At 55.6% G+C, this 16,473-nt stretch overlaps 1 protein-coding gene across 4 annotated transcripts in view; it reads left to right on the forward strand.

Annotated features, from left to right (window-relative positions):
• The window catches only part of LOC108941600 (rho GTPase-activating protein 23-like), a 52,735-nt gene that overhangs the window by 19,920 nt on the left and 16,342 nt on the right, over positions 1 to 16,473 (forward strand). For 3 of the 4 annotated variants that reach the window (XM_029253978.1, XM_029253977.1, XM_029253979.1), the window contains exons 2-7: positions 5,182 to 5,364; positions 8,372 to 8,396; positions 8,940 to 9,032; positions 10,044 to 10,122; positions 10,313 to 10,367; positions 12,737 to 14,195. In XM_029253978.1, the coding sequence (XP_029109811.1) occupies positions 5,182 to 5,364; positions 8,372 to 8,396; positions 8,940 to 9,032; positions 10,044 to 10,122; positions 10,313 to 10,367; positions 12,737 to 14,195 (1,894 nt within the window). Of the gene's footprint in view, positions 1 to 149; positions 1,940 to 5,181; positions 5,365 to 8,371; positions 8,397 to 8,939; positions 9,033 to 10,043; positions 10,123 to 10,312; positions 10,368 to 12,736; positions 14,196 to 16,473 lie in introns of those variants that run through there. The other variant, XM_029253976.1, reaches the window with a different exon arrangement.

Raw genomic sequence — 16,473 nt, forward strand, 5'->3', positions numbered from 1 at the left:
TTGGCCCTGGGGGTGGGGGGGCGCGGGGGGGCGGGTGGCGGCACGCCGTCCGGTCGGGGATTATGTGCCGCAGGCGCTCTCTGATTCCACTTCTTCAAGGGTATTAAGCCCCAGGAGTTGCGCTCCGTCCAAAAAGACCAGGGAGTTGAGGAGATGAGGCCGGGACGCGATGGGGAGTGTTTGGTTGGGGGGACTGGGGGGTGTCAGACCAGTCCTCGAAGGCTAATCAGAGACGTAACTTGGACTAGAACCTTGTGTGGACCCCGTGTGTGGTTTCCCAGAATGGCTCTTTTTCACGGGTGGCTTTATGCTTTTCCCCAAAAGAATGGATGTCCAAGTCCCGAGTCAGGATGGGGTTGTTTCCCTGCCATTTATCTATTTTAATTTATTTACCTACCTGCGGTCCAAGACTTATCCTTGGAGTAACTGATCTGTGCGGTCACAGAATGCTTGGTGTTCGTCAGCGTGTGTCCGTTCGCAGCAGCAGGCAATAAGCAGCGTGTGCGTGCGTACATGGGTACGGTGAAGTAGCCGATTTTGGACAGAGAACCTCTTGGTCACATAACCGAGGTACCCGGTGCTGGGTGATGATGTCACCGGTTCGGCTGGGTCCCTCGGGGGCGACGTTGCCGTGGCAATCCGTGGCGTCTCCATCCTTCCTGGCGAAGCACACCTCCTCATCTTCATCTTCCTCTTCCTGCTCCCCCCCATTTTGCCCCCACCCCTGGATAGTGCTGGAGCATATAGATATGTTCTGTTTGTTTACTGTTTTTTTACTACGTGAACCGCCGGCGACACCTCGTACTATGTTTACTTAATATTTAACTCATGGTTTCTTCTTATTAATCAAAGCTTTTTGAAATATTTTTTTTTCTGAGAACACAGTTTATTTGAGAATTTGAGCAGCAGATTCCACCCCCCTCCGATGATCCCCTAATAGTCAAGAAGTGGTCCAGGTGACACCTGTTATTTGGAGATCAGCGGCACTGGGACTCTGGGCCCATCTGGAGAAGTGCCATTGTGAGCAGTGCAGTGATGGGACTCGAAAGAGGTGGGAGGGGCTTCTCGGGGACGGTGCGGTGACAAACGGCGGGGAGGGCTTCGGATGAGCTGGTTCAAGCGAAATGCAGGTCAGTGCACTGCTGGCTGAGTGGACGGCCCAGAGGAATAGGGAAGTGGAGAGAGAGAGAGGGAGAGAGAGAGAGAGGGAGGGGCGGACGATCAAAGCCCCATGCGGTCCTCACCACGTTTGGGAGGACTTGACCGGCCAACATTGTGTGCAAATCCCTGCCTGGATGCCGGCGCCGGGCTCGTTCCCTCACTGAGGGGCTGAACGGGGGAGTGCAGCCCGACCGCCTCGTCCGCCCTCAGCCTCCGCGCTCCGCCCCGGCTGAGCCCCCCGGGGAGAGGCTGCCCTGAACCGCCACCGGGGCGCCAACCGCCTGCAGGCCTGCACGGACCGGGTGCGGAACGTGCGGCGATGAGATCGGACGCGTGGAGAGGAGTTTTGCGAGAAGGACGGCGAGCGGGGGGGAAAGGCCAGCGGTGAAGACTGCTGGTCATTGGGCGCTCGCTCGGACCCCCATTCGGAGCGCGTCCCGTTTCGGCCCTTTGACCCGGCTCATGTCCCGCTTTGCGTTCGGAGGGGCGCCATGACCTCAGCTTGGAATCTCTCTGCCTAGGAGCGGCCGGAGGGACGACTTTGGCTTCGGGTCGGGTCGGGTCAACGGCCATGTGGGCGACGGGCCGGTCCGCGGCCGCCGTGCCCCCGTATCCGGCACCGGCTGGCACGGAGTGGTCATACGAGAGCCCGGTGGGCGTGGATTGCAGCGCTCCTGAGCCGCGGTGCATATGGTTGGCGGTGTTGCGAGGGGTTTCCACCAGGGTGCCTATGATACCGTCCCGTGGCGGGATGCCCAGGACCGACCGCTTCCCCCTGGTAAGACCTGACCCCTCTGTCCATGACGGTTACGCGGGGCAAGTTCCGGCACAGCCGTTGTCTCTCATGTCCTCGGCTTCACCCAGTTTAACACAGCGGCATCTTTTCTGGAGCAGCTCCGCTTACTCAGCCTAACTCAGCGGTACCGTAGCAGAATCCCGGTACTTTCAGGTTGAGATCTGAATGGTTTGGCCTCCGTGACCGTGACCGTGTGTCCCGGTCAAGTTTTTTCGGTTCCTGTGTGAGCGGCTTGATGGAAAGGATCAGTGGGACGGCAATTGAATCGCAATACTGTATCCGGGGTTGGGATGGAGTTGGAATTGAGGGGGTCGCCCGGTCGCTCTGATGAGAGCTCTCTCATCTCTTTGCTGGGGGTCACAGGAGCGCTCTTGCGTAACGGTCCTGCGAGACGCTCCGGGTCTGGCAGAGAGGAAGGCGGTTCAACGCAGTGCTTTTTCACTGTACGGTCTGTCAGGGGCACTTTGCTCTGCGCGTTTGCCCATGTCGGGTCATCCCAGGTCCGGAACACAGCCCCACACGGTCGGGGTCACCCGCTGGAGGAGGGGGGAGGGGGCTCCGCCGTGTTCGGCGGGAGTGAGATTTTGGGTTGTGGGTCCGAATACACACCGGAACAGGAAGCATAGCTGCGATACCAGTGTAAGGGAGGTGGAATACCAGTGTAACCCAAACTTGGGACTGGGTCACTTCATTCCCTTCCACGTGGCCCCCAACTGGTCACCCCCAGATGGGAGCAGTACGGCGGAACCGTGATCAGCGATCTGATGACCAGCACTTGGTAATTTGGTCACCTGCCAGGATAGTGGGTCCAAAGGTTGCAGGTAAGGTACTTACTCAAAACTGGTGCAGTAAAAAATACTAGGCAGGTAAACATTGTAACGGAATGAATGAACATGAATGTAGGGTTGTGGGATTCATCGACGACGCGCAACAGCCTGTTTACTCCCTTCTGTAAGTACAGTTACTTTTTTCACTCAAAACAAAAGTGCGTCTCTCTCACAGGCGAGGAGCTTCAGATGCTCACATGCGATCGTGAGAAGCGCAGGGAAAGGGATTCAGCAGTTCTGAGGGAGAGAGGGAACTCGCCTTTTGTGTACGCCGCGCGACTGTTCTCTCTTATGTTTAGCCCATAAATATAACCTGCATTGTTCGCCCAATGATCAGAGTCTAGAACCTCTGTTCCGCCTCTGTTCGGGTTGTTGGTTCTCTCTCCTGGTGAAAAACGTTGGACGTTTTCTTGAGATGGTACCAAAGTGATGGGTCCTCTGTTCACCCTGAGGGATGCCGGGCCTCAGTCTCCTCTGTCAGGAAGGACGGCGTTCGGAGTACAGAGGTGCAGCCAGGCGTAGAGAGAAGAGTGATGGACACCAAGGTGTGTGTGTGTGTGTGTGTGTGTGTGTGGAGGGGACAGCGGGGGGCAGCGGGGCGTTCGGGGCCCTGCGGCCGAGCAGCCGTGACCGGGTCAAAAGGGGTATGTCGTGTGATAGTGTCAGGCTGGAGCTCGCCCTCACTCTGCCCCTCGATCGGACCCCCCAGAGCGGGTGTCCAAAACGTCCCCGGCTGACAGAACTCCCAGAATCCTTTGTACCCCCCACCTCAGCCCCAGCTCCGCAGCTTCCGCTCTGTCACTCAGGCTTATTTTCACTTCACAGCTCCATTTATCAGGTGGCACGGAGCTGCACGGGTGTCGATGCCACTCGGAGCTGGGTGAGTGGGGGTTGGGGGGGGGGGTCATGCTGGGGGGTGGGGGTGGGGGTGGGGGTGGGACAGGAGGTGGTGGAGAACCAGAAGGCTGTCCAGCGATACCATGGCAGGGAGACCCTGTGCCTCAAGGTAGCAAGGTAGAGTGGAAGGAAGGCGGGGGGGTGGGTGGAGCTCGGTGGTAGGTGATGATGGAGGTGCACAACCGTTGCATTGTGGGGGTGTGGAAAGAGGACCTCCCCCCCGCCCCCGCCACCTCCACCTCACTTTTCCGAAATTCAGCCGGCTATTTTTAGAGGCACGTCGCTCTCTGGATGGTGACACCCGCCACTGCCCCTCCCAGCACCACACTTCCTGCCTTGAGCCCTCCACTTCCTGTTGTTGTATGGTTAGGCTGCAAGGTCAGCGAATGGGGATGGGGAGGGGGGGCAGGACATGGTGGGGAACAGGAGGTGTTGCGAGGCTTTCTTTCTTTTTCTTGGGTGGAGGTGTTGTCTCTGATCTGAACAGCCAGTTGTGTGACCCCCCCCCCACGGAGGGTCACCACCTCCGATCTGCTGCTGTGGTGTTGCGTTCAAACCCTCGTCTTTGTTCCCCACGTTCTCCCCCCCCCCCAGGGCTAAAATACAACAAACTACACTGCAGGGATCAGTAAACAGTCTGTCCATCCATGGACCACTGCTCCGGTGCAGGGTCCTCGTGGTCCAGAGCCCATCCTGGCAGCGTAGAGCATTAGGTAGGTTTGGCATCACCAAAAATTTAACATAAACTCAAAAAATCGACGTATGTTTTCGTCACGGTGTCACAGTGTCTCCGTGCCATTTGTCACGTGCGTCTGCTAGCTGGGCCTCTGTCAACGACACCGGAAGGTCGTTGGCTCTGAAATGCAGTGCTGACCAGTCGGCGGTTATTATCCCACCCCGGTGGGAACAGATCTACGAGGCAGCGCGGAGCAGGTTGGGTGGAGCGGAGCGGAGCGGAGGGGAGGGGGGGGACACTGCTCACCAACACAATCCCGGTCCCTGCCTGGTGTTCCCCTACCGGTCCTAACTGTCCCCACCTGTCGACATCCTCGATCGTTAAACGCACCGGAGTAACAGAGCAGCTGAATATTTTCATCGACGTTTCTGCGAAGGGGGAAATGGAAACGGCTGAGTGCGGAAAAGTGCGAATGGAGCCGCCTCTTTCGAAACTAATATTCGTCAGGGAACCGAAGGCGGAGCTTCGCGGTAAACCGTCACGTCGGCCCCGGCCGCACCGTTGTCGATCCCTCTTGTCGCTGCGCTGTTGTAAAAGCTCGTGCAATTTTACATATTTTTGCGAAGAACAGCGGCGCTTATAAATATTTTTTCCAGGAAACATCTTTTACCGCCAACGTTTTGGCAACTTTTTGGCCGTCATTTTAACTGCAATATTGTGAAAGTGTTTAGGTGACCTGCAGAACTGACCAATCGCAGACCCCTGCCAGGAGAAGGATCGTCACGGTGCGGTGATGTTCACAGGTCTCCGCCTCTCTGTTTCAGGCCCAAGGGCGGCGAGATGGCGTCCCGTTTTCCAATGAGAACGTTCGGCCGGCCATGGGGGAGGGCGTGGCCTGGAGGGGTCCGCGTACCATCGTCCTCCGCAAGAACGCGCAGGGCTTTGGCTTCACGCTGCGCCACTTCATTGTGTACCCGCCAGAGTCCGCCTTGCACATCGGCCCCAAGGTGAGCGCCCCGGACCCGCTTAACGGCTCCATCCGCACGGCACCGGGAGCTGAGGGTCAAAATGTTCAACGCTAAATATCGTGATAGTTAGAGGCGTCGCCTTGCAATTAAAAGATCTGGGTTTGAACCCCTTCTCCTGCTCTAGTACCCTTGATGAAGGTACTACAAGGAAATGATGTGAAAATTGAACGCAGTTAAAATTATGCAGCTGTATAAATGGAAAGTGAAAATAGGAGAGAAACCATTGGAGAAGTAATATTTATGAATTAATAAATAAATATAAAATAAATGTAGTAATTACTATAATAATAATAATACTGAATCTCCATACATACTCCTGTGCCAGTTATTGTAAAAGTAGTCAAGGGGTCTCTTAGGACCTCCCTGCAGGCAACGAAATGGATTATTCCACCACTGGAGAAGATCCTTTGGGATTGTTCCAAAGTGCGGTTACGGGGGGGGGGGGGTTTCAAATGGTCTCAGTCAAGCAGGATTTCAGTGGGTGCGTTCCAATTTTGGTTGGAAGGGGTGAGAACAGGTTCCAGATGTGAAAGTGGGGGGGCGGGGGGTTGTGTTCAGAAACAGGACCTCCGTTCTCGGGACCAGCGAGAGCGGGTGAACAGGATTCCTATTGTGACCGATCAGTACGGAGCGAACTCGCAAGAGCCGGGTGGTACCAGCCACAAGGGAGCCGGCACCGCAGCACGCTCAGCGCACCCCCTCGCAATGGGGGGGGTGTAGAACACACCACCATCTCTCTGTCCTCTCCGTGCTTAGGTTGAACCTTAACGAAGAAAGCAGACGGCGCGCATCTCGAACCTGCACCTCCCTGACCGCAGTGCTGCCGCCTTCTGCCTTCACATCAGCCCATAGCCCCCCCAACAGAAGCAGACTAATCTGTTAATCAAGCAAAAACAGTACATTTCAGGAATTTAGAAATAGCATATCCGTCTCGCTCATAATGTCTGAAACATGATATTGGTATGACAAGTCAGTTTCGGGCTGTTAGTGTGATACAGTCATTATGGATGTAACATTATCGATAGTGTGATAACTGCAAAATACCGTAGTATTCCTAGAAAATGATGTCATAAGTGTTTTTATGTCAGCTTAAAAAAACCCCGGTCGAAATCTTACTCTTGCTGTCGTACCCCTGATCGAGGTACTTACCCTGAATTGATAAGAGTAAGAATGCCCTGCTGTATAAATGGGTAAATTGGGGTAAATATCTTATACAGACCTTACATTGTAAATCACGTTGGAGAAAAGCATCAGATAAATGAAATAATAATAATAATGGTTACTTTTTGGCCTAAACAGGAAGGGAAGTATCCCCTCATACCCGACAGCTCCACCCCACCCCCCCACCAAGGGGCAGAGAGCCGCTGGCTGTTATCCCTGTGCCTCCAGCTCGCCTTTCTCTCTCACTAAAGCCCTGGCCATTGTGAGCGGCGCCAGGAATGAGCCCTGTCAGCGGGCGGATGGACCTGCCGCTCGGTCCAAACTGTCCAGTCAGCTGTGTGTGTGTGCGTGCGTGTGTGCGCGCGCGCGCATCGACGACCTCCGCTCCCACACCCCCCGAAACCCCGACCGGATGGCCCTAACGCCTCCGTGGCTGTGCCCCTTGCCCCAGGGAGCCCGAGTGCACCGACAGCAGAATCGCCCCAGCCTTCCTGTATCTTGTGCTGTTCCGGCACTTTATGCGCTGCGTCGTACCTACGAGCGTAGCGCTGAAAGGGCCCGGTGCCGTGGTCCAGCTTCGCTAAATCCGTGGTCTCGGCCCCCCCCGGGCGAGGCGGCGAAGGGTTCGGCACGCCGACGCGCCACAAGGGCCTTGATTTCGTTCACCGACGGCGACGTTTCGGAAAGCCCTGCGTCTGTACCGCTTTATTAGGTTAAAATCTCGTGTTTGCTCTTCGCCGCCGATGTAATGGGCCTCTTGTTCTGCTCCTCCTCTGAGGTGCCGCCGCTCCGCCGACTCCCTCGATCCCGAGACCAGCGCGCCCCCCGAACTCGGCGTAAACAAGTGTGCGTCACTGCCTTCGAATCTCGTGACAACTCCTCGCGCCTCCAGTGTTCACACGGACTCTCATCACCTTTTCTAGTAAGAGCACAGAATACGTGACTGAAACATATTTTAATATTTTATACCCAAGTCCAGCTCTAATCATCCTCCCGAAGCACTGGGGGATCGTAAAGGTTCACACGAATGAAATCGGTATCAGTGCTCTGTGACAAACCAGTCAGTCGTAATTATGAGGACAAAAAGCATCTTATGGAATAGTCCCCTGTGGGGTGTGTGGGGGGGGGGGTGATAATCATTAATAATCTGTCTCCCGAACGTACTCATACCCAGTGCCGGAAAAAATTAAATCCACATAAATGCTGAGAGTTTAAAATTTTAAACGTAACAGTTTAAGACATTTTAAAACATTTTACAAGACATAATTCCAGAATTTCCAGCCGTTTAACTTTCCAAGAAAGTTTCTTTCATGTAAATCACTGTAACTCAGTCGACTTGTACCCCCCTTTTCTCACATTTCGGAGCGAAAGTGTCCAGGGAGTACAGACACATTGCCATCGCAATTATCCCGTGTGTAGGGGGCTCCTTCGTCCAAGGCGGTTTACCGTGTTAGATCAGCAACTTTACAGTGATCTGAAGACTTTTACAGCAGGCTTTTCTCACTGCATCGATCCTCCGTGAGGAACTTGATCGGGGTTACTACAGCCGCAGATGGGCTTCAACCCAAGAACCTTCAGGCTGCAAGGTGATGCCTGTAACCGCTGCGCCACCTGCTGGCCTTCACTTGCATTACAGTACACGTTTGCTGAGTTGATGCAATTTATACTTGTGCGAATGTGCGCAGCTGAGTGTTGCAGTGAAGCAAGACAGGTTAAGTTCCACACTCGAGCGGTGCCCCTCGTTCCCTGAACCCTCGCTACAGGGGACGGGAATCCAGATGCTCGCTGGCGGTTAAGGGCGTGTTGTGTCTTTCTGTTTCTGCAGGATGAAGAGAACGGGAACGGAACGGGTGAGCGTCCTCGAGCGTCCTCGCTAACACACCGCTGGGGTGGCCGCCGCTGCCTGTGGCCTTTTAAAGATGGCCAACCTTGTGTTAATATGTCGTGCAGCACCACCTGCTGGCGGAACATGGACGTAACGGCTGCACTATATTACCTTGATGTCTGTCTCTACCAGGGGGTGCGGTGGCGCAGTGGGTTGGACCACAGTCCTGCTCTCCGGTGGGTCTGGGGTTCGAGTCCCGCTTGGGGTGCCTTGCGACGGACTGGCGTCCCGTCCTGGGTGTGTCCCCTCCCCCTCCGGCCTTACGCCCTGAGTTGCCGGGTTGGGCTCCGGTTCCCCGTGACCCCGTATGGGACAAGCGGTTCTGGAAATGTGTGTGTGTGTGTGTGTCTGTCTCTACCCGTCATCCCAATCATGTCCCTCTGCAAGTTTTCTCGGTCTGTTTAGTTAAATATGTGTTCAGGATTCTGTTTAACCACTTACAAAGAGTTAGAAAGAGTTTTATTTCTATAAATGAATATATGTAAATGAATTGTTTTTGTTCATGTAGGATGCCAGCGTGGAAATCTGGAGCCCATGGACACCATCTTCGTCAAGAATGTGAGAGAGAAAGGACCCGCCCATCTGGCTGGTTTGTGTACAGGTGGGTTCGAGGGCCGCCACCGTGGCTCTTCCCCTGTCGCTGGTGTCCGCCAGCCGGTGTACGTCTGAGCCTTGGACGGGAAGCCTGTTGATAGCGTGGAAAACACTTGCGCGCAGGGTGCGAGCTGACGATGTCGCCGCGGGGAAAATGATTCAGTGCAGGGTGCAGTCAGACATCACACAGACACATACACGCTCACCTTTTGAACCTTTTCCTGCAATTTCTTTCAGGCGCACTAGTGTGAATGTAAACACTCACACGCATGTGGCTGTAGACATAACAAAACACAGCAGCGCACGAATGAAAGGATAAAAATTGGCAAGTGTGTGCAGGTCACACGGGGCCCCCATCTGTGTGTCCGCTGGGGGTCTGCACACATTTTGCTCATTACTGCTAGTCGGCTTGGGGAGAATTCCACCGCTCGCAATGAGGCACGGTATCGACGTGCCGGGACAGGAACCCATCCCCCTCCCTGTATCACAGCCCTCCTCGGCTTCCTGTTGTGACTCGCCGGCACAACCCGGCTGACCCGGGCACCTGTCCTCGCTTGTCGCCCCGTCAGACCTGAGCCACCGTCTCCGTCTTGTGCCGTTGGCCTATGAGCTCAGCGACAGATCCTTCCCCCCCTCCAGGCATGTTGTCGGGTCTATACCCTCTGGTTTGGCCCACAGCTGTATCCTCAGGGGTTTGGGGACATTTGCTTTTCAGGATTCCTCCACGTTTTGTTTAATGAAGAATCCCTGTGGGAGGAGAGGTGGCAGAAGAGGGGCGGAGCCTATCTCACGGGGGTGGTCTCATCGTCCGGCGTGAGAGGTTTGGAGCGTGGGGTTTGAAACTCCAACAGAACACCCGGACGATGTCATTTGGTCCAACGTTGGTTCGGGGTCCGGTGTGTCCGCCACAGGCTACGAAGGACAGCTCCTAGGGTCAAGGCCGGCGGGTCGGAGTACTTGCCAAAGGGGCGTGGTCACGAGTAGCGGACCAATCAGGACGTGCGTTTGTGTGTTGCAGGAGACCGGCTGGTGAAAGTTAATGGCGAGAGCGTGCTGGGGAAGACCTACTCGCAGGTGATCGCCCTCATCCAGAACTGGTGAGATGACACACACACACACACCGCTCTCGGCTAACGCACGAGAGGGCGGGGCTTCTACGGCCAGCCAATCTGAAATTAGCTCAGCTGTTTTTGGACACTTGTTCTGCGTTTAAAAGACATATGAGTGTGTGACCCTGTCATTCATTGTGTGTATGTGTCAATGCCTGTCCCCCTGTCCCCCCCATAGCGAGAGTGTCCTGGAGCTCTCCATCATGCCCAGAGATGAAGACATCCTGCAGCTGGTAAGCGGGAGCATGAGCGTGCCGTCTAACCGCCCCACACACACACACACACACACACACACACACACACACACACACACACACACACACATTCGCACACCCACCCCCTTATCATTTCCTCTGACTGTAAATTTGTGCAAGACTGCTTTATGATCCCCCTCCATCCTTCCACTCACTCGCACGCAACCGCAAAGAAGCACGTAATTCAGCAACGTCCACCACAATACGTCTCTCGTCCTCCCACAAATGTTTTTCCTCATAATTGCTCGGTTCACGGCTCTCAGCAGTAATGGATGCAGCGCAGTGCGAGCTGGGCTCTACCCCCCTGGCTGAAACGCCCCTCGTGCGCATCTAGAACATTCTGTAGCGTTTTGCCGCAAGACGTGGCGGATAGGAAAAGTCTACACACCGTGCTTGGAATTTCAGAGTTTTTTTGAACGTCACTGAAGGCTGAAGTCAAGACACGTGGTACTATGTGTCAACACAATACAACACACCTATAATGTGATCGTGTAACGGAGTATTTCAATGAAAAACTAGTGGGCCGCTTTTGTGAGAAATTATGTGAAATAAAATCCCTTCAGCGGCTGGGTTTCATAAGTGTGCACCACCTGTATGAAACGGCGCTCAAGCTGGTGGGATTTAACCAGTCATAGTGAAGGTCGTGTCCGTGTGTTCGCTTTATTAAAGGTTAAAAAGCGTCCGATGTCACTTGTCTTGGTTTAAGCTTTTACCAACGAAAGGTGAGATTTTGGTCCCTGAGGTGTATAGACTTTGACCGTGGGGTGTGTATACTTTTGGTGTCCAGCAGGCAAGACTCTATGGCTTTTCTAGGATCATCTGCGGTGACGTCATTGGCAAAGCAGATGCAGAAGAGCACAGTTATTAAAGTGCACTCAAGTCATTCTCTCTCTCTCTCTCTCTCTCTCTCTCTCACACACACACCCACACACACAGAGCATTACAAACACAGATACACACGTATAAGCATGGTCACAAGCAGATGATGTCACTGCAGTAGTGGCACACAAATGCATCAAGCTCCTCTGACCCGTGTTACCCTCACGGCATGTTGCCATGGTAACCCCAAACCTGTGATTGCTGACACATGTGAAAAACAAGAATGATCCTCCTCTACTGGCTGTCCTCTTCTGTTGCTACGTACCTGGGACACTCCCCCTTTTAATGGCATCTTGTAGGGGCCCTCCCCTGGATGATGTCACTGTGCAGGTAGCCCCTCCCACATCGGGCTTGGAGGGCAGGGCTAGCCTGAGGAAGGCAGGGAGGTAGAGCGAGAAGACGGAGAGGGAACGAGGTGCGGTGCAGAGAAGGGAAGTTGAGCAGGAGAAAGAAAGACAGAAAGAAAAGCTTCGCGTCTCAACCGGAGTGAGACGGAGGGTGAGAGAGACTCTGCCCTGTGTGCGTGTACCCCTCCGCCCCCCTCGGTGAGCGAGCCCGCCGATCCACCTCAAGGTAAAGGCTGAATGCGGAGGGCACCAGCATCCATGTGTTGACTTGCTTGGTTTCCGTGGTTGCGGCACTTCCCGAGGCGTCGCGCACGCAACCGTGGGTATCTCTGGGGGTCGTGGAGTGTGTGGGCGCCAGTGCGTCTCTGCTTGGGTGATGGACCTTGGCGCCTCGCCGCCGTTGGAGATGCAGAGTTGGATCTGAGTTCCGCAGGAAGCCTAATGGTTAAGGACTTTGCCTTTAATCCATAAAAAAAATGATTGGTTCAAATTGTTTCAGTGAAGGGCAGCACGGTAACACAGCGGGTAGCGCTGGTGTCTCACAGTTCTTGGGCTGTGACTTCCAGTCCAGTTCCAGTGCAGTCGGTGCGAAGTGCGGATGTCCTCCCAGCGCTCTGGTTTCCTCTCACAGTCTGAAGACGTGTTGGAGGCGAGCTGGTGACTCTGAATTGCCCGAGGTGTGTGACTGAGCGTGTGTGTGATTGCCCTACGGTGGCGTGACGTCCTGCCCAGGGTGTACCCTGCCTCGTACCCCGTACCTCCAGGACACTGGGCCCTACATTGTAAAAGTTATTGACAGCAGATGGGTTGGTGTTCCGGTAAATATTTTTCATTTCACTTTTATTCATTTATGTGACGCTTTCCTCCAAAGCCACGTACAACGTTACACTCCTTACACCGATTTACCCATTTATACAGCTGGGAAGTTTTACTGGAGCAGTTCAAGGTAAGTACCCTGCAGCTCGAACCGCTAAGCTGTGAATGATGAGTACAGTACGAGAGCCTAAAGACTCAGTACACTTTGCTGACCTGTTAGGGTTAGGGTAGTGAGAATGATGGTAAAACGAAAGAGTGCGGTACTTGGTTTTAAGCCCACCTTCCCTGTGTCTCCGTGTGGCGCAGGCTTACTCCCAGGATGCCTACCTGAAGGGCAATGAGCCTTTCACAGGAGGAGCCCAGGATCTTCCCGACCCGCCGCCCATCTGCTACCCCCGCGGCAGGGTCCCGCCCCCCACGGGCCCCATCCAGACGGAGAGTCGGAGCTCCTGGACGGTGGCGTCTCGCCACGCCTCCCCGCTGGACGGCCGGTCGGGCAGGGGCAGCCCGGCCCTCTGTAGCCCCGTCCACCGGGCGGAGGAGGTCCAGTACGACATGACCCTAACCCAGCAGGCGGTGGGGCAGGCACGGGGCCACTCGTCTGCGTCGGCCTCCTCGTCGTCCTCCTCGCACGCCAGCCCTCTGCACACCCACTACGTTAACCACAGCCCCCCGCCGGCTCCCCAGCCTTCGCCCCGCAAGGGCAGTCAGCCGTGGGGCAGCCCACCCCAGCCCGGCGACAGCAGGAGCGAGCGCTGCCAGCAGGCCCTCGCAGACTGGTACTACAGTCAGGTGCCCGAACGGGGCGGCAGCTCCATGCCCCCCAGGTACCGCAGCATCTCGCAGGACCGCCTGGGGGTAGAGGTGGGGCAAACACCGAGCCGCCACTGGATGGGTTGGCCCCACAGCGCTTCGCAGGACACCCTACTCCTGCAGTCGGGCCCGGGCCAGCACGCGGACCCCTACTGGGGTGGGGGGTGGGGCGCTCCGGGCGGTCGGTCCACCGGACGCGCCCGCTCCGAGAACCTGCTCGCCTCAAAGTACGACCGCAACGGGCGCTCACTGGAGACGCTGGACCGGGCGGTGGCGCTGGTCTCGCCTCGTTTTGAACGGCCCACCTGGCTGCAACATCCCCGGCAGGTCCCGCCCAGGACAGAAGGCTACCAGAGGTCAGGGGCCCATCACGGGGCCACGACGGCACCCCCTGCTGGTGGCCGCGGCCAGTTGCAGAAACAGCAGCAGCAGCCGGCGGCTCAACCGAGACGACTGCCCCTACAGACCATGGACGACCAGCCTGTTGGTTACCGTAGTTACAGCCCTTCCTTTTATCGCAAGGCGGGCCGCCTCATGCAAGCCCATTCCTTCAGGGACTCCTCCTACTCTGGTCCCCGCTTTACCTGGACCCCCACTCCCAAGACCAGCCCCCAGGAGGCCACTGCTCCCCCGGCCCCCTTGGCCACGCCCGACCCCCAGGACGGGGCACGCCGGCCCACCAACCACGAGAGGCCGGGAGAGGAGCCAGCACCCCGCTCCCAGGAGGTGGTGCTGCGGCAGAAGCCCCCCACCGGTCGGCGCGCACCCCACGCGCTGCGCCACCCCCACTACGGCCTGTCCGCGGAGGCGGCCGAAGCCCTGGGCTTCCCTGCCGAAGGCTCGAACGCCGCCGCCTCCGCCCCTCGCCTTGGCGACGCCCCCCGTCGGACCAACGGAGGCCTCGCGCCCCTGGCTCTGGAGGACGATTCCCTCGCGTCCATCCCATTCATTGGTGAGCATTGCCTCCTTTGACCTGGTGTCCCCCTACTGGCAATAATGCCAACTGGTGTCCAGTTCACATTTCCGCCCAGCTCTGCACCGTGTATCTTGGTCTCCGGGGTGCATCAGACACCTGCTCTCAGCCCCGCTTCGATCCCCCGGGTGCTCTGAGGAGGAGTTTAAAGAATTCAGTCAAAGCGATGAATGAGGACTGCAACTCAATAGCCCTGCTGAGGGTCATGTAGACCAGCCACCATGTGGTATAGATACTACAGAGCACACAGTGAGTTTGATGCGTGCTACAGGTTGCTCATCAGCTCACCAGCTGTGAGTCCTATAGCGAAGCGCAGCTCTTCGTTGAAGCGAGAAGTGGTTTGCATATTCACGCCGGTTACACTTGTGCGATAACACAAATGAAGCGGTCAGTAGCTCCCGGGCTTCGAACGCAGCACCGCGGAAGCGCTCGGAGTCTGACGTTAGGGTTGCGATCTTGCTGAAGGCGGTTCGCCTCAGTTTTTCGCGGCGAACGCTCCGAAGAAAGGGAATTAATTAGTCGTCCCGCGGAGGCTTTTGCCCACAACGATTCGGCGAACGCCTCCGTGGGCGTTTCACCACATTAATTCTGCGTTCCCGACCTGCAGCAGTTTCACCGCGCATCTACCGGGACACGGCTTTGGATCTGCGATCAGGCAGCTTGAGCAGCATTTTGAAACCAGCATCCTCAGAAAGAAAACACGCAGCGATCCGCCGCGGTCGGGTGAGCTTTGGGAGTTGCGCGCTGAGACACGTTTAACCCTAACCCTGACGCCTTTCCCGTTGCTCTTCTCTTGTCTCTTGTCTCAGAATTGCCTCATAGAGTTATTTTGGACAACAAAATGTGCAAAATCGATGATGAGCTCACTTATTGGGTGGGGATACGGCTCGCGAGCTCTGACATACTCTGCCTTCACTGGAAACCCCAACCTCTGGCAGCAGACTATGAGCCATATCCTGCACTATTATAGTAACCTGTTTGCTGACATGGTTTACGGTTCACTTGGCTCAAGTGCGTGGCTGGTTTCCCGGGCAACCCGTGTGTTACTGGTGACACCACCTCTTAGTGACGCCATACACAGGATGTTGGAAAACCACGGCCGCGGGTGGATGCCCTATCGCCCAGATGCTGCTGTGATTATTGGGCACGGCAGGTGGCGTGGCGGTTAGAGCCGCCGCTTTGCGATCAAAAGATCCGCCGACTGTAACTCGGAGGCCTCCGCTGCATCCCGTGGTCCCAGTGTGCAGTTTCCAACGAGGACCGCTTTTAAATGACGCCGGCGGAGGAGGCACGCGCACGGCTCGGACTTCTTTGTTTGCTTGCGCCGCGAGAGTTGCCAAAATTCGTGCCAGGCGTCACTTGTGCAGCGTACCCTGAATACCCCGAACCCTCCCCCGCTCCCGCACCGTGGCTTCCGCACCTTGCCTCGTCATGCCCGAACATCTGTCCGGCTTGAAGACGGCAATGCGTTTTCCCACCGTGAATAAACTCTGCACTTGGACTCACCTACAACTTGCTTGTCTGTTGCGTTATAAATAAGTAAATAATTATTAGTACGCTAACCTAACGCTGAACGTTGGCTTGGACAAAGGCCTCGGCTGAACGAGTAATTAATACTGTATATGCTCGAGTTTACACGACATCGCGTGAGGCATCGCTGCGCCGCGTCACTTGTCATTTTCCGCTTCGTAGGTAATATTTCCTGGGAAATGCGGCGAACGGAGTCTATCGACCCGTGCCCTTAATAAACTCGAGCCTTGAAAATAAGTTCAGCGTCCAGCCCGTTTTCAGCTGTTAACGCATGAAATAGTGTTGTGTGCGTAAACACGTTTGCGTACGTTTCATTATACATAACTGCACTGGAAAATAGCATTTTATTGATCAATTTAAATGTTATTCTCCCTTCGTGATCTGCATGTATCTCTCTAAAATTAAAAAAAAAAAAATATGAAATATATTTTATAGGCATTGATTAATTGATCGACAGGGATCGTCTTAGGGGTGATTGATTCAGGCGCGGGGGTGCCGGACGTGCCAGTGGCGGCCACAGTACGAGAGAAGGGGAAGGAAGTGGGGGGGGTGAACTCCATCACATAATGCCTGCATATTTTAGGTCTGAAAAGGAGTGTGGACAGGAAGTGAGAAACATTTGTAAAGAATCCCGTGAGAGGCGCCGGGACTGCAGCCAAACGCTGAGATGGATGAGCTTCTGAGCCTCGCTTAGCACTGGCAGGTGCTGGAGAAGGAGCTGGGGGGG

Source organism: Scleropages formosus, chromosome 8, assembly GCF_900964775.1.
Source record: "Scleropages formosus chromosome 8, fSclFor1.1, whole genome shotgun sequence".
Classification (NCBI taxonomy): domain Eukaryota; kingdom Metazoa; phylum Chordata; class Actinopteri; order Osteoglossiformes; family Osteoglossidae; genus Scleropages; species Scleropages formosus.